Source organism: Coloeus monedula, assembly GCF_965178545.1.
Source record: "Coloeus monedula genome assembly, chromosome: 1".
In the NCBI taxonomy this organism is placed as follows: domain Eukaryota; kingdom Metazoa; phylum Chordata; class Aves; order Passeriformes; family Corvidae; genus Coloeus; species Coloeus monedula.
The window spans coordinates 127,353,249-127,370,928 of record NC_138781.1 but is presented as its reverse complement, the minus strand read 5'-3'; the positions used below and the strand labels follow the sequence as shown (position 1 = coordinate 127,370,928).

At 40.9% G+C, this 17,680-nt stretch overlaps 2 protein-coding genes across 4 annotated transcripts; one reads left to right on the top strand and one right to left on the bottom strand.

Annotated features, from left to right (window-relative positions):
* Window positions 1–56: 56 nt before the first annotated feature.
* TMEM70 (transmembrane protein 70) lies at window positions 57–4,473 on the bottom strand. 2 transcript variants are annotated; one of them, XM_082292676.1, is made up of 3 exons: window positions 4,296–4,473; window positions 3,126–3,237; window positions 57–2,020 (listed from the first exon to the last, which is right to left on the bottom strand). In XM_082292676.1, exons 1-3 carry the CDS (start codon window positions 4,440–4,442, stop codon window positions 1,563–1,565), a joined length of 717 nt encoding a protein of 238 aa, XP_082148802.1. In that variant the 5' UTR covers window positions 4,443–4,473; the 3' UTR covers window positions 57–1,562. The 2 variants fall into 2 exon arrangements, with proteins under 2 accessions (XP_082148802.1, XP_082148803.1); XM_082292677.1 differs by having other exon boundaries at window positions 4,299–4,473.
* Window positions 4,474–5,391: 918 nt separating this feature from the next.
* ELOC (elongin C) lies at window positions 5,392–17,206 on the top strand. 2 transcript variants are annotated; one of them, XM_082296941.1, is made up of 4 exons: window positions 5,392–5,511; window positions 12,773–12,833; window positions 14,272–14,415; window positions 16,983–17,206. In XM_082296941.1, the coding sequence occupies exons 2-4, from the start codon at window positions 12,830–12,832 to the stop codon at window positions 17,171–17,173; spliced, it is 339 nt and encodes a 112-aa protein (XP_082153067.1). In that variant the 5' UTR covers window positions 5,392–5,511; window positions 12,773–12,829; the 3' UTR covers window positions 17,174–17,206. The 2 variants fall into 2 exon arrangements, with proteins under 2 accessions (XP_082153067.1, XP_082153068.1); XM_082296942.1 differs by lacking the exon at window positions 5,392–5,511 and adding an exon at window positions 5,772–5,977.
* Window positions 17,207–17,680: the final 474 nt, after the last annotated feature.

The following is a 17,680-nucleotide window of genomic DNA, read 5'->3' as shown; positions in this document are numbered from 1 at the left end:
TACAACCAGGTGATCAGAATTGCTTGTTCAATATAATTTGAACCTCACACGTTCAATATAATTGATGAAAATTTTATTCAGATATTATTGCTACCCATGAAATGATACTGGCTTAATGAAATACAATAAGGCTTTTTAAATTATAGCTGTGCCAACACAAAAGAAATGCCTCAAAAATATTGGGATGGGATGATTTGCTTTTTGATTACTCAGCAAGTTCATTGAGGGCAATCAGAAAAGCAACATTCAAAACCACTGGTTTAATATCATCTGTAGTGTCATCCTACAAAAAGAAATTGAAATAATAGTACTGGAAGACATTTAGACTTTTAAATATATAGTTTTTCAGCTATAACTTAGGAAACATCTTGAAAGCTAACTATAATAATTTTTTCTTTATTTGGAGGATCAGGATGACTAGTAGCAAGCATATTTTCTTAATACTGCTAACATAGAAGGATTAATTTCAATTTTGGGGTTTTTTTTCAATTCAGTAGTTTTTATGACTCAAAATATTTAGGCCCTTCAGTCTTTGAAAACAAGTATCTGTCAGTTTATGTGCTTTGGGCTAAAAAATATAAATCCAAACTCTACACACTCAAGGGAGAAGAACCAGTCTAGTACCACAAAAAGACCTGATTCCCTTTTAAGTTCAGTGAAAGGTGGCTTTCTTTGCAGTGCTGAAAATCAAGAGGTATGTTTTTTAAAGGCACAATTGCTTCCCCACCTTACACAAATTCTGACGGAATGCATTTTAACCGCTAGCTGCTAGAATGTTCTTTAAGTTGATTCAAATACAGCACCTGTTGTCAGTGGGATGCTCACAGAGGAAATTTATGCCACGGTGCTTTCCTGTGCCCAAGAAGAGCCTCTTGCTCTCCACCTTTGGGGACAGGGTAGCTCAGAGTGGGACTTTAAGAAACCTCAGAGTAGCTTTGAGTAGCTAGAGATCACAGCAACACAGCCATTCTTCTCATGTTTTCCCCTCCTTCAGGAGGAGGTTGTAGCAGGAATTCACAAGAATACCTGTCTGCTTTCTAGAGACTCCTCCTGGCTACTGATGGTCTCACAAAGGGAAGGGAAGGGAAAGCCACGTTCACTCCCTTTATAGCACCACCAGCCGTGACAAAAAGCCCGGTATTTTTGGATTAAGTACAATTGATATTTAAGGCTTAACAGCCTAACTACATACTTGATAGGTAATGAGTGCTGATGATTTGTCTGTTACAAATGGCTTCTTTTGACATGGAGATGGTGAGACTGCCACACAGCTCAGGTGTTTTACAGGTGTCTGGAGAACTAACAATAAAAATCAAACCAAGAATAAACAAGCACAAGACAGGTCTAAGCATCTCCTTTTTTTACTGTATTTTATGTCATTAACTCTAAAGAAATCCTCACATTGTTTGTAATATTTTTTAAGAAGCGTCTCCTTTTATACATTCCAAAATGCATAAGGAAAACTCCAGCTACCTGATACTTAAGCAAGTGTAATAGATTTTTACATTCTTTCACATATATAGTACTGCACTATGGACAATGATACTGACATTATCTTCAAATTATTTCCTTTCATCAGCTTCCTTTACCTCCTCTAATTCCTCAAATTTAAAAAATGAGGATTTGTCATAGCCCATGAGATGGTTATAATCCTGAGGATTTGGAAAAAGTGTAGGATTAACAAGCATTGATTTTGTCTTAGCATAAAATGTTGTAAACATCTTTGTGATGTCTGGAATCTTTACATCTTTCTGATGGAAAACAGTTGCTTTTTCTGCCAAGATGGCATTGTAGGTAATGGCTGTATAGGTGTCCACTTCATCTTTATAATAGAGTCGGATCACGTAACCTTTTGTAAGGATATGCAAAGTAACCGGTGTTACAAACGTAAAAACCCCAATCAACCCATAAAAGGCAGCTTGGACAAGCAGACTTTCCACTCCAATACCACTCTTGAGCATGATGTAGGGCATCATGAACAGGTTGAATATGCTGGTGGAGTAAGAGAAAAACTTCACACCTACATAAAAGAAAAAAAACAGAAAATGAAGCAAAGTTTTCTTATGAGCAAAATTTTCTCTCCAATTACATTTATTCTTCTTCCACATAACAATGCCATTACTTGAACTGATGCAGTTACTGAAAACCCTTTTCTCTTTTTTTTTAAGCTCACAGACAAACTGTTGAAAGCTCGACCCTGTCTCATTGCTGCTGTTCTGATTTGTTTGTATGTTCATGTTGGGTTTATCAAAGCTCGTAGCTGGCTCTATTTCTGTGATGCAGTCAGTTTTTAGCTGTTATGCACACATATGAAGTTTTTACTTCACAGGTAGGAAAACTGATTTCTAATGAGACTTGACTCCATTCATGGACACATGTAATGGTACTCATTGAAGATATGGCAGACAAGGAATTTCTCTCTTCATCAACAACTAATGCTGACATTCAGTGTGCATTACAAAGAAGTCATCTTGGTCCCTCACCATGCATAAACCCTGAGTTACTCAATATTAACAAGTACTCCACACCCATCTTGCATGTGGTTTGAAATACAGTAGCCAGTGCTGTGGACAATCCACAGTCCTTAAGCCACCGTGAGAACCAGGAGCCCAAGATGCTGTGACAAATAAGTGTGTTAGGACACATTTCAAAGATGTGTATCAGAAAACATCCAGTGGCTTTATTTTTCACTGGGTCTTTGTAACATTAACTGGACAAAGAAAGATTAGAGAAGTCTTATTACGGATGAAGCATTTCATCATAATACCTGTCTGCCTGGGAAGCATTTCAGGAACACTTCCATGCACACAGAATGTAAACAGCAGTTATAGCTCATCTTCACTGCTTACTGGATTGGGTAAGTCACCCAAAGGGCTGCAAGAGAAGCCAAAGAAGGCTGAGGGGTTAGAGGAATGAGAAGAACTCCCTGCAAACTCAAGTAGAGAAGCAGAAACCAAGCACCACCACTACCACCTTTTTTATTTGTTTTGCTGTACAGACAATCCAGATTTTGGCAAACTTGGAAAGGAGAATGCTCACTTTTAATGTTCCATTTTAAAGTTCCTAAACACTGTTGAAAGAGCAACAACAAAAAAAGGCAATATAAACCACTTCAAGTCACATACCTAACACTGTCTTTGCCAAATTTCCTTTATAAACTAATCTTCCATGTTCTGGGTGATCATGAGGGGAGGATGTGCTGAGGCTGCGACCAGCCACTCCTTGAAAAGATGTAACCTGAAAGATAAAACCAGTACATGGCTAAGGAACACGAGTACTACAGCTTGTATCTACCATCCATATACACATACACACATATATGTACATATACACACCCACAGAAAGTTTCTCCTTACCCTGAACCCACCCCCAGCGTTTTAAACTAGGGATTAAACTTAGGTTACACTCCAAAGCATGCCACAAACTCCAACTAATATACTGCCTGTTTTAATAACTTTCCATGTAAATATACCATGTTAGCATTAAATCTCTGCAACCCCCTTACTGAGAATTAAGGCAGCAATCGACTTACACACAGCTTTGCAGGGAGACATCTACGGCACCCGTGCTCATCATGTCTCTGTTTGATCACAGAATCATAGAATGGCCTGGGTTGAACTGGGCCTTAAAGATCATTCAGTTCCAGCATCCCTGCTGTGGGTAGGGACACCTGCCACTATACCAGTTTGCTCCAAGCTCGATCCAGGCCAGCCTTGAACACCTTGAGGGTTGGGGAATCCTCTGTTTCTCTGGGCAACCTATTCCAGTGCCTGACTACCCTCACAGCGAAGAATTTCTATCCTAATATCTTGGATTAGCTAAATAGCTTCCTTCAGAGTAGCTAAATCTACTCTCAGTTTTAATTCGTTCCCCATCGTCCTGGCACTTTATGTCCTTGTAAAAAGTCCCTTTCCCCTACACGACTTTCTTGTAGACTCCCTTCAGGTACTGGAAGAGCACAGTTAGATCACCCCGAAGCCGCCTCTTCTCCAGGCTAAACAAACCCAATTCCCTCAATCTTTCATTGTAGGAGAGATGCTACATCCTTGCAATCATCTTGGTGGCCTCCTCTGCACTCGCTCCAACAGGTCGATGGGGGCCCCAGGGCTGGACGCAACACTCCAGGTGGGGTCTCACCTGGGCGTAACAGAGGAGGTACGCCCCGGGGAGCACCTCGCTTTCCTCCTCAAAATCCTCTAAGGGCAAAACCGCGAATCTCAGGGCCGCCGCCCTTTCCCCGAGCAGCGGGAACGCTCCTCCCGCTCCCACACACGGTCCCCACAGCCCCCACGCACAACCTGTTGGGGCCTCGCGGCGGCAGCGAGCAGAACGGCCCGGTGGCGGCAGGCGGGGTGCGCGGGGCCCCGCAGCCATGCGGAGGCGGCGGCGCGGCGGCAGGCGGCGGGGGCGGCGGCGCCCCGGAGCAGCAGCAGCGGCAGCATGGCGGGGCCGCGGCCGCACCGGGAGCACCACGGGCGGTGCCACAGCGGCAGCGCCGCCGCGCCGCCGCCACGCCGCACTTCGGTTCCGCCCGCGGGAAGGGTCCGGCCGGCTCCGCGGCGCCCCCGCCAGGCTGCCGGCAGCGCTGCGGCCCCGCGTCAGCGTCTCCCGTACCTATGACAGCCGCTCAGCCACAGAATCCTAGAATCAACTGCGCTGGAAAACACCTCTGAGGCCATCGAATCCAACCTGTGGCCCAACACCACCACGTCAACCAGACCATGGCACTAACTGCCTCATCCAGTCTTTCCTTAAACACCCCCAGAGATGGTGACTCCACCACCTCTCTGGGCAGTCCATTCCAATATCTAATCACCCCTTCTGTGAAGAAATTCCTCCTGATGTCCAACCTGAACCTCCCCTGGCGCAGCTTGAGGCCATTGCCTCGTGTCCTCTCGCCACCTTCCTGAGAGAAGAGGCCAACCCCATCTATTAAACCTTCTTACATGTAGTTGTAGAGAGCCATAAGGTCTTCACTGAGCCTTCTCCAGGCTAAACTACCCCAGCTCCCTCATCTGCTCCTCATAAGACTCGTGCTCCAGAACCTTCACCAGCTCCGTTACCCTCCTCTGGACACCCCCCAGCACCTCGATGTCGTGCATTAATTGAGAGGCCCAGAACTGAACACAAGACTTGAGGTGTCTGAACTGAACAGCGACCTCACCAGTGCTGACCACAGAGGACGATCACTGCCCTGGGCCTGCTGGCCACACTACTCTGGATACAAGCCAGGATGCCATTGGCCTGCCGGGCCACCGGGCACATGCTCGCTCATGTTAAGCTGCTGTTGACCGACACCCCCGTGCCCTGACATGGCGGGCCTGCAGATGCCCCGGGAACTACGCGCCCCAGCACGCACCGCTCCGGGCGCACGGCATGCCGGGAGCACGGCCGTCGCACGGTCGGGGCGGGGGGGGCCGGAAGCGGCCCCTGACCCGGGCGGAAGCGCTCGGAGGCAGCTGGGCCGACACCGCGGCCCTGCGAACGGGGCGGAGGGAGCGGCGGCCACGGGTGAGGGGCGGCCGCGGGAGAGAGACCCCGCCGGGGCTGCGAGAGACACCCCGGGGGCGGGGCGCCCCGTCGAGCGGGAGCGAGGAGCCCCCGCAGCCGGCCCCGCGGAGGGCAGCGGGTCTCGCCCCGCTCCTGGCGGGGGGTGGGGGGGGGGGTGGCTGAACGGGGGCCGGGCGGAGGGGCCGGAGCGGCGCCGGGGGCCGGCGGGGTGCGCGGGGGGCGGTGCCAGGCCGGGGTTCTCCTGCCGAGGTGGTGGCGAAAGACGCGTTCCTCCACCAAAACGTTCTCCTTGGAATCCCGGCGCCGCAGGAAAAGGGGCTCTCTGGAGCAGTGCTGGATTTGAGCATCATCCCCAAACTCCTGCCATAAATGACGTTTGCCCTTTTCCTACGCTAAGCCGTAGAGCGAGGGGAAAAGTTAAGGCCGAGAAAATTTATGATGCGCCCCCAGGGGTTGTTTTGCCAAGGTGAGAAGTGCTGGTTCAAGGGATTTGGCTGTAATGGTCGGCGAATGTAAGCAAAGCAAAGGGCAATACACCTACTTGTAGCAACAGAAATGAGCTTCTGAGTGCCGTGTGTTCCTCAGAGGGAGGTTCTGCTTTAATACAAGGGAACCTGAGCATTAGTAAGTTATTGAGGGCTTCACGTTTATGAGTGAAAAGGTGAGGGTGCAGCTAGCAGTTTGCTTTGACAGCCAATTCGGTTAACTTCTGTTAAATATTTCTAAATATGTTTGGTACTGTAGACTGTAAGTTAAGCTTTGAGTTCTGAAGAGACCTAAATAGTCGCAGGCCATTTGTTTACTTGGCTTTGATGGCTTTTGGAAGCAAACCAGAAAAACAGATAAACAGGCAGGCAAGAGACCTTTACGATAAAAACCACTTTGTGCACTTATTTCTGAATAATCCCTTACATGCTCCAAATTTTCTGCTTTTGTAATAAGAACCAAAATAATTGTTGGGGGAGAAATAATGTTTTATTAACTGAAGAGTTACTTCAAAGGGGAATAAGTGTTTATTAGTTTTCTTGTAGTACATTGGCCACATCTTTGCATATGTGGCACACAGCTTATGCCTTGAGATCAGTGTTTTAATGAGTTTAAGTTATATCAATAAAATGTTTATGTCAGTAAAATTTTTGCTAACATTTCCACTGGGAGCTTTAAGATAATTTTTAGAAACTTCTAGCACTTCAGCACTCAATTTTTCCTTGTTGTGTCAGAGAAAAGCCATTTGAGATTTTTTTCTTCTCTTTTTTTATTCTGTACCAGAGCAGGTGATAAACAGATTTAGATAGTTCCACATAGTCTTAATGTGAAGACTTTTAATATTGTTGTTTTAATATTATTGTAGTGACATAAATTATCATCACACTCAAGGATACTCAGCTTCAGATGTTTTACTGTATTTTTACAATTCTCGTGTGTGTTACAAGAAATCCTTAAGTTATGTCATAAAAGTATGGAGTTTGTCAGATTAATTTAAGGAATTTTGGTGTATTTTTACAAGTCTCTTGCCACCTAGAAAGGTTCAGGATTTAGTTATCTTCATTGTGGGGTAGTTTGCATAACAGTAGTTTTTGGTGAATGTCTATAACAAGAGGGCAGAAATACGTGCCCTGTAAAATTTTGCATTATGCCAGCAGCCTTTTCCACCTGATGGGCAAGAGCTGTACAGTACAGGGCTTTTAGTATGTTTGGAAGAAAACAGTAACACTCCCCTGCCCGTGTTTTTGGGGTTTTTTTGTTAAAACTTTCTGAGGGATCACTGAAAAGGAAAGTTTCCTTAGATAGGAAAAGAAATCTTAACTAAGGTCTTTGGTGCTCCACGCATGCTATCCTACCCCATCTCCTGTTTATCTCAACTAGCATTTATGTGTAGTATACCTTCCTGTCACATTCCACTGTGTCCCAGAAAACTTGAATTTTAGAGCCTGAGAGTACTGGAGTTGTGAATCAGCTGATTTGGAAATCCTGCTGTACCAGTTTCTCCTCATGTTTTTTCTAAATATGCTTTGGTCCTTTCATTAATTATTTTTTGATGCATGCTGAGCAATGAATGCTGAACTTACCAGCGGTGTTTTTAAACAAGTTATTATACAGGATAGGGTAGAATTTAGGATTGAACAGTAGGAGGCTGTAGTCATAACACACAGCAGCCTTTGGTAATTGATGAACTCTTACTGATATATAAATGACACCAAAAAATGTCACGTTTGGCTTTTAAACAAACCTAGGAGTTGTGAAGGCCTTTGTATTATTTGCCACATGTTTTCCAGAAATGGATACAAGTCTCAGCAGCTGAAGCATACAAAAGTTGTGCAGCTAATTAGTTGGAAGCCATTTGAATTTCCTTAAACCAGAATCTGAGTTTTTAAAGGGTTTTCCTGTGGGATCAAAGAATCTGAATGCTTGAAATGTTTGCATAGATTCAGTTTTCTTGTGCTAATGAGAACAGAGCAGTGGGGTTCTGGAAGCCATGCAGTGGTCGAGTGGGTTCAGCTACATTAGTGCCTATTCCTCTCACTGGCATACAAGGCATACAAAGAAATGATATTCTGTAAATTCTGGCAGATTTGAGAGATGAGCATGCAGCTTTGGGAGTGAGCTGGGATGGTTGTGGACATGCTTCAGTTTTGTTCTTGCATTTGATGGTCCAGAGAAGCAGGAAGGAGATCAGACTAAACTCACTACACCGTCCTATTTCTTCTTAGAGGTGTAAGAAAAAGAAGTTAAAGTAGGGAAACAAGAACATTGACCTTAAGTGGCTTAATTGCCATGGTTTAAAGGTTTATGATATTTCACTATATTGTACCTGGTATGTGTAAATATTCTGGCAACTTGTGGCAATTTTTAGTTCCTAATATCTAATGACAATTTTATGTTTTGTGCAGCAGGAAATCCTTTTTAGAGTGGTTGGAAAATTTAGTTTAGTTGTATTGTATATTCCTCTGATTAAAAAGGGGCATATCCCTTTTATGTAAACTTTCTCTTAATAAATGCAGTTTTTGCCTTTTTTTTTAAGGAGGCAAAACAGGAAAACAGTAATACCTAATATATGTGCTTTTTTGAGATTAAAGTCAGGGAGTTGAGCTACCTTATGGTAATGCCACGTAAGCTTCTTGAAGGGCAGATGGAATTGTGAATGTACTTCAGCATAAATTAGTGGTTCTTTGCAGGAGTCTGAAATAGTCAAGTCAAAAATATATAGAAAGTACACGTTAACAAAACTTGGATTGTTCTCTTCCTGACAGCTGCATTGGTGTAGTCTTGGTGAAGTCAAACAGGCAATTATAAAATGTGGAAAAGTAATTAAAATATAGATAGTTATTAGGCATGTTCAGAAATCTCAGTCTCTTTCTTCCTATTGTCTTGTCATTTATGCTGCTTTCATTATATGTAGAAGTAAAATATAGTGATATGTTTTGTAATAAACATTACACTGGAAATACACTGAGAGAAAATAATTTCATGGAAGACAACATACAAGGTTGCTTGACTCTCCTTGACCTATTATTTAAAACCTAAGGCCATGCCACTGTCAATTAAAAAAACTGTGCAGAAAATTTCCCTCCGTATTCCTTTTTTACTCCCTGTGTGCACAAGTGAGATTTTGTGGGAGGTATTTCTATGTCCTTTTGATTTATTTTCTGTGTGCATTTTTTTCTGGCTTTGACAATGTTCTGATCTTCGTACAATGTCATGACAGACTGAACACTTCCTGATCCAGAAGAGGAACCATTACTGGTTTTTTAGGTTTTTCAGGGTTCCTGAATGTCATTGTTTTCCTTTCTCCTCATTTGTTGCATTGGCTCTCTGATTTTTCTGGGCTCTCTGCTGTTAGCTATTATGTCAGGAATAAATCTGTACTGCTAATAGTATTCAGAATTTTTTTTTTAATGACATCTTATTGCATCAGAATGGAAACTGAGTGGAACTCAGTGTGTCCCTTGCTAACCTGTCAAATGCATCATATATGGAAACATATTATATCATTTTCTTAAAAGCAGGGTGGCTTTTCTGCAACTTTTACTTTTGGCAATAGAATGTTTGCGGTTTTCTATATTCAGAGCCAAACTTGGATTCTGGAATAGCACTATAAATTTTATCCCTTTTTGTGTTTGCGTTCATTTGTTGAACTTAAACTGAGGTATTATGTTGGCATAGTTTTCCCGACAGTGTTTATCCTTTTAATGAATTTTTACATTTATCTTCATTCCAGTTTTGCTAAGCTGAATAAGGAAGATTAATTTTTCTTTTATAAACAGGCTCTTTGGTCATATCAGTAGGTCCTTCCTGTAGTTCTTGTATTTCAAACTTCTTTTTCTTGAAAACAGGGCTTCAGAATTGTGTGTGGTATTCGGGACAAACTGTTGCTCATGTGTAACATTGTTAATATTCCCTGTCTCTCTTGCAAAGGAATCCTTAATGTGCATTTGCCTCTTTGTCCCTCACCCTTCTTTTTTCTTTTGCCCCCACAGAGCTCCATCAGTTTATAGTTGACCACAGAATGACTATACCCCCCAAATAACAAGCCCTGACTACATGAAAGAAGATTGTAATGGTCCCTCCAAGGAATCTTGGATTTCATATGCCTTAATTTCATGTGGCTTGTAGTATGCAGTTTTTCAAGACTGGTCACTTGTCTGTGTTACGCTTTGTTCCGCTTCTGTTGCAATGCTTTCCACTTCTGTCTCATCCAAATCTGCCTATGCTTTTCTGGCAGCATTGTTTAAAAAAAAGTTTGACTTTTTTTTTTTGAGGAACTAGTAGTTCTTTTCTAGTCCAGTTGCTCTATGTTTGCAACACCTTACTGTATTCTGGTAGTCTTGTAGAAAGGTTCTTTCTTATTTTAAGATTACCTCTCTTCACATATTTTTAACCCCAGATGATACACTGAGCCCAGATTGCATCTTATTTGAGTTTCCTTTTTCCCAAGGAAAATGACTGATGAATTTTTTAGATATTAGATTAGTTCAGCATGCCCTAAAACTACTAAGGCTTGCTGCATTTTTATCCTATTTTACTGTTTAGTACAATTGAATTCAGACCTCTGAGCCTGATAATTTTTTTCTTCTTTGTTAATTACTATATTTTTTCCCTCTCTAATCATATGACAGCACATTTGATTTATTAAAATGCTTATTGTATATTTTTGTGACAGCTAATTTTTTTTTGTGTAGACTTTTTTTCAGTCTCAATTTTCAATCTTTCAGTGTATGAGCCTCCTGAAGTTATGCGTTTACCTTGCAAGGTCTTAGTATGTCTTCATTCCCACTAACTAGCCTTTATTCCTGTGTTTAGTGGCATTATTTGTATTGTAAAGGCGTATTTTATCATCACCAACACTTTCAAAGAGTGGTATCACTTCCGTGTTGCTTTTTTTTTTTTTCAAGTATTATTATTTGTAAATCATAGGCAGTTTCACTACTCTTTTGGAATGTAGCAAATGGTTTTGTGGCTAGAAAAAGAGGTAGTACAAGTGATCCTCTTCTGCAAAGTAGAAATAATAATGTGAGATATTTCTTCAGTTCCTGAGCAACAGATACTCTCCAATAAGATGCCTGATTTCCATTTACAAAAACTGCTGGGTGAAAGATCCCATCAGTTTTGGGCCCTAACTGTTCCAGCACCTAAATGTAATTTTCTTAGATGAGTTCCTGGAATTAATGAAAATAATGAAGGCATTTAACACTCCATGCTAGGGAATCTGTATTACAGCGTACACAAATTAACTCTCAGAAAACATTCTTCAATGTGCCTTATATTCAGGAACTTTTCACCTGCAAGAGTACAGGTTAAGATGTTCCTTATACCAGTGGTAAAGAAAATATTTTTTAAAGATAATTCTGTAAAGTCAGGATAATTTTCAAAGAAAGTAGCAATGTAAACGGAGGATTATTTTTGCTCATTTCTCTTCAGACAACTAAAAGCTATTGGTTATGTGTGTGTAGTTTCATTAGGTGTACATAACAAAGGGCCTTCTTCTGAAAGCTTCAGGAAACATTTGGACTATTTGATATTTGTAGCTATGAAAAAAGAGAGATGGAATAAACTACCATCAAAGTGCTGTGCAGAAGTGAAGCAATCAGCAATAGCAAAGAGGTATCTGTAGTACTTCTTCCAAATCTTGCAGCTTCCTCAGCTTGCTAACATTTTTTTTGCTAAACTTTTACTGGAAACATAGGAGGGAGCAAATGTGGGCTGTGGTCTGATCTCTTGACTGCCCTCAACCCTGAGCTGGGAGATCACCCAGAATCACTGGTGCTATTTTCCTGAATCTGTGGGCACACAGCAGTATCATTGATTTGTACTGGGTAATGTTTGCAGAGTGGCTGTTGATATGAAAGGAATTTTAGGATAGCAGGTGGGTGGGTAGAATTTCTCTTCCAAAGTTTTCCTTTCCACAGCAGAGATGCAGTTTGGGGTAAAGAAATAAAAGTTGTATCTGAACATGCCAGATTTGTTTTGTAAATAAGTGCTTCCATTTTTGTAACTCTTTAATTTCCTTTCCATGGAGAAATACACATGCATCAAGCTGCATATCAGTATATAAGATATGAAAGCTCCTGGTTAACTTACCATGTGAATACCTGCATTATATGTCTGAAGTAGATTATCTAGGTGATATTGATGGTGGTGTTGGGAACTGTCAATCTTCTGTGAAGGACAGGTTGAAGGCCAGGTATTTAGTGCATACTGATTAGACTGATCCCTGAGCCTTCTCTTCTCTGGCCTAAACAACCCCAGTTTTCTCAGCCTGACCTTGTATGACAAGAGCTTCAATCCCTCGGTCATCTTTGTGACCCTTTGCGGGATTCCGTTCAGTGTGTCATACTGAACCCAGCACTCCAGGTGTGTGTCCCAGTAGTGCTGAGTGGAGGGGCAGGATCACCTGCCTCAACATTCTGGCAATGCTTTTAAATAAAGCCCAGGGTGCTGTTGGCCATCTTTGCTGCAAGGGCACGCTGCTGGGTCATGTTCAACTTGTCCACCAGCACCCCCAGGTCTGTTCATACAAAGCTGCTTTCCAGCAGGTCGGCCTCCAGACAGTACTGGAGGTGCCAAGGTCGAGGGTTTGCATTTCCCATTGATAACTTCATAGGCTTCCTGTTTTCAAAACATACTGCTCATCAACATTGCATGTTGTGTATCATCATATTCTTTTTGGAAGAGTGTTTATGGTAACATAAAGATTAATAAGTAAAGGGGGCTTTGAGAATTCTACTGCTGACTTGACATATTGCCACTTGTGTTTTTCCAGACTCTCCTATTGCAAAATCTGCAGTTGAAAAGAAACGATTTTTTTAATAAGAAGAGAATGGGTAAGTTCACAATCTTAGAGTGTTTCTTGTTTTCCTATGATTTGAAGCATTTTCTGTCTCATATTGGTAGAGGAGGTGGATTCTAAGACTTTAAATGTTGATCTTGTCACTTTTTCTTGTAGTCTCAAAAGTTAGTGGAACTTCCTGCAAATGTTTTGTAGGAGAATTTTCTCAAGTGACTGTTAATTTATTGGAAGACTTGTTCAGGGTGTATTTATTCTAACAAAAAATTTCACTTGCTTAATGTGCATAGTCCTGAAAATATACATGCTAAAATAGGAATAAATAAAATAGGAAAAGCCTACCTTTAGGCTTTTATAACACTAAACTTTTATGTAGTGCACTATCTACTTTTTAAAATAATTCTTTGCTTGTTTGTTAACTAAGGTCAGCCTATTGAATTCTGGCTCAGAGATCATAATAGGAACTGATTTCTGATAAATTACACTGTGTGATATGACTACATGTCTGAAACTGTTGTTTCTGCCTCAACAAATGACTGGTTAATGAAACGGGATTGGACAGATTGTGATTTTATCTATACTTTTTCTGAATGTATTATAGCATGTTTGGCATTGCAATACTTTATTAAAATTGGCGATAACTACATAATAATTCAATTTTAACTTGAATTCACAAAGCGACTTGCTTGGGGGAGTGTTTTATTTGCTACACTGGCAACAGTAATTCAGCTTTTAAAAGTAGCACTGTTGGGATACAAAAAGGAAGGAACAAAAAGGAAAGGGGGATAAAGACTTCAGGAGAAACAAAGTAGAGAGCAGGGATTTACTGAAACAGAAAAAGTACAGTCAAACTGCTGTGGGGAGAATTTTCAAATCTCTGTGGGTTTAGTGCTTTGGCACTTTCCATGCTTTCTACCAAAGGCCACAACCTGGGTGTGCAGTGATGCTGTATGGTTCTGGGTCTGGTTGGGCAGTAAGGGAGGATGAATCTTATTTCATGTCATTTCTTCAAAGCAGGAGTATTGACTGCTTTTATTCTTACCAGTGCTTCAGAAAGCACTTTTTTCCTCGCCACCTATATTTTTCAGTATCAGGTATGTGTTTAGTTAACTGTTGGCAAGTGTTAATATGATAGATATGACTGTAGATTTAAATGAAGGAAGCAGTAGCATGTTCAATTCACTTGAGAATGTCTAAAGGAAAATTTCATTCCTGTGTAGATTTTAGAAATCATGTCACAATGTGATGATGAAGGGATGTTAATTTAAAAAATTCCAAGTTTTGCAAAAATACTTTAAACCAGATTGCTGGTTACTTCAGAAAAGTCATCTTCAAATATGTAAAATGCTTCTGTCTCATTTCTCGTTGTATTTTCAGTCTGCAAACTTAGTCATAGGAAAGACTGCAACTTGCATTTTTAGTGATGTGAATCAGTATATTGTGTTCTGAAACTGTTATCTTTTTTTCCATTATAGATGGAGAAGAGAAAACATACGGTGGGTGTGAGGGCCCAGATGCTATGTATGTGAAGTTAATATCCTCTGATGGCCATGAGTTCATTGTAAAAAGAGAGCATGCATTAACATCAGGAACAATAAAAGCAATGTTGAGTGGACCGGGTAGGTACAGAAGACTTAGCACCTTTACATTCTTTGCTTTCACTTTTGGACAGTTTGAATTTTTATCATGCAGTAAGTGAAAGTTCGAGTAACTGATAACTTTTCCACGTCCTGCCTAATTCCTGTTTCCAGCAGAACAGCCCATCTCTGTTGGGGTATTGTGGTTCCAGACTTAAAATGGGGCTCTGCTTTTGGGGAATTAGTGATCTTACAGTGTCATTGCTACTAGTTCCCCATGGTGTGAGAACTTGAGGGTATTATATGAAACATGGAGCTGGCAAGTTCAGAACGAACAAGAGCCAGTAGTTCTTTATTGCCATGTCCATGGCAGGACTTCTGGTATTCTATATGGAGTTAATTTTCTTCATAGCCGGTCACATGGTCCTGTGCTTTAGATTTGTGACTAAAACAGAGTCAGTAACACACTTCTGTTTTAGCTGTTGCTGAAAGGTGTTTGCACACTGTTCAGGCCTCCTCTGTTTCCCACTCTTTCCCCACCCAATGACCAGATGGGAGGGTGTGCAAGAGGCTGGGAGGAAACATGACCAGACACATGACCTGAACTACTGAAGGAGATATTACATGCCATATAATGTCTTGCTCCAAAGTAAAAAAGGGAGAGGTGTAAGAAAGGAAGGTAAGCCATCTTTTGCTTGGGAACTGTCTGGTCATCAGTCAGCCCATGGGAGGTGGTGATTACCTTTGCATCCTTTTTTGTTTCCTTTCTCTTCTCTCAACCCACAGGTTTTCTTGCTTTTACTCTTCCTTTCCTCTTCCCTTGTCAGCAGCAGGGGTAAATGAGCAAGTGGCTGTGTGGTGCTTTGCTGCCTACTGGGGTTAATTCATGTGTTCACAACATCCTATGGCAAGGAGTTCCTGAGCTTAACGATGAAAGTTTGAGATGAGGGTAGATAAACTTACAGGAGGGAAGGACCTCACGTGTTACTGAATATATGAGACTATATCTGGTTTAAGAAGCATCTGGACTAATTTTTGAAGACCAAAAGGGTGGGGAGAGAACAGGGAGAAGTTAGCACAAGTGCTTTCTCTCTTCTATACCTTTATTCTGTGCACTTACCTTTGTCCACTTGAGTGATGGACAGAAGCTACATGGAGCTTGGAACTGAATATGGTCATTCTTATGTTCTCTTCTAGATTCTGATGAGGGGAATTACTGGAGAGATCTATTGGCTTAATATATTTTTTAATTACTTCATAATACTTGGGCAAACTGAGCAATTAAAATTCTCAGTGCAATGTTCTGCTGTCATTTTAATGGTTGCATTTCAAAATATGTAGTAAGTGTTCTATGTCCATGTCAGCCTCCCAGACATCTAAGAAGAAGAATAGTTACAAGACCTGCTCTGAATTTATTCAGTGTGAAGGAATAAAAGGCAAAGTAGCCTGCTTAGAGGGCTAGAAACTGCCTCTGTAAAGGACTCAGCAGTCAAGAATATTTTGTATAAATACTAACAAGATAAATGGGTCACAAGGAAAAGTACTGTTGCTGTCTAGTTCAGTAGGTCATAATTTCACTGATGTGTAAGTCTTCAGTTTCAGTGCTGTGACATGGCCAATATGCTAACATTTCTTCTTTTGCTTCCAACTGTTCCTGTACTAAAATTCAAGCCAGATTGGCTTTAGTGCATGCAGATATTTCTACACAAATCTGTGTAGACATTAGTAAATTCTGCTTTGTAGCTAGGAGATGCCCTCAGAAATAGTGGGAACTAAACATTGCTAGTCTCCTGTAAATGTGGAGTTAATATTAGTATTTTTTATTGTCTTTCAGTTTAATGAGTTGAAAGTCCAGAGATGTGAGGGAATGAGAGACAAAAATAAAAGAAATCCTGTGGGACTAACCATAGGATCCTAACCTTTGCATCATCCAGGTTTCATGGTTATAGGCACTATAGAAAACTAATTTCAAATGTACTTGTGTTTTGAGATTTGAATTCTTAATAAATTCTTTAATATCTAATAGGGATAAACTTGTACTGCATGTAAACTTCTCTCCAGTACAACTAGAATTTCCCTGTCCCTGCTGTGTGTTTTCACAGCTTATCAAGTTAATGCATCTTTGAGGTTTCAACCCTCTTGTCAAATCTGCCTGAAACTGAGGAATTCAAAGCTACTGAGTCATAGAAGGGACTACTGATAAGTGTGCATATGCAGATATGAAACGTCTAGAAACCTTCTTTTTCCTTGGATAAGACAGCTAGAAATTTGGATTGATGCCTCTTAGAGCTAAGCACACTACAGTTTTAGAGCACCTATCAGCTGTATTGGAAGTAAACCTGAATTTCTGGTGTAATTGTTCAGAGTAATGTTGATAGGCCGCAGCCTAAATAAACATTTCACAATGGTGGGTGTTTTAGTATTCTTGAGGGCTCTGAATGTGGCACATCCTGCTTTACAATGAAGAATCTAGTACCCTGGAATATGGGACTTAAGCAGGTCTATTGAGAATGCATTGTATTAATATGGTAAGTTACTTCATTTGGCAGTGAATTGAGATTTTGACTTGTGGTTTGGTGTTCTTTTATGTTGTCTTTTTCTTTCTACAGGTCAGTTTGCAGAAAATGAAACAAATGAGGTCAATTTTAGAGAGATCCCATCCCATGTCCTATCCAAAGTATGCATGTATTTCACCTACAAGGTCCGCTATACTAACAGCTCTACGGAGATTCCTGAATTCCCAATTGCACCCGAAATTGCACTGGAACTTCTGATGGCTGCAAACTTCTTAGATTGTTAAATAAAATAAATTATAATAAAAAATGTAAAACTTTTTTCAGTATTTAATACATGTAGTTCAGTTAGTAACTTTTTTCAGATAGCATGTTGCGTGTGTGCTGTTGAGAACTGTAAAGTTCACTGCAGAGGCAATTGCCTTCAATTCTTTTGCATATAGCAATCATTCAGTTGGAGTTTGTTTTGCTGCTTACACAAATAAGGACCTTTCCACAAACTGAGACAAATAAACAAATATGCCAATTAGTAGATGGCTATGCCTTATCCTTTAGGTGTGGTAGAACTTTCTTTTAATACAATGATCGTAGCAAATACTGCAGTTTAGTCTAATAGTCTCTAAAAGATAATTATAGTTACATTCGAGTAGCTGTTTAGCGTTTCTAGCTTTCTCTTATTTTTAACGTTTCTAAACATCTGAACTTAATCTCCTTTGTAAGATAGCTGTCCTGTAGCATAGTTACACTAACTAGATTAGAAGTGCCCTCTTTATATACTGTCAGTGATATTCCAT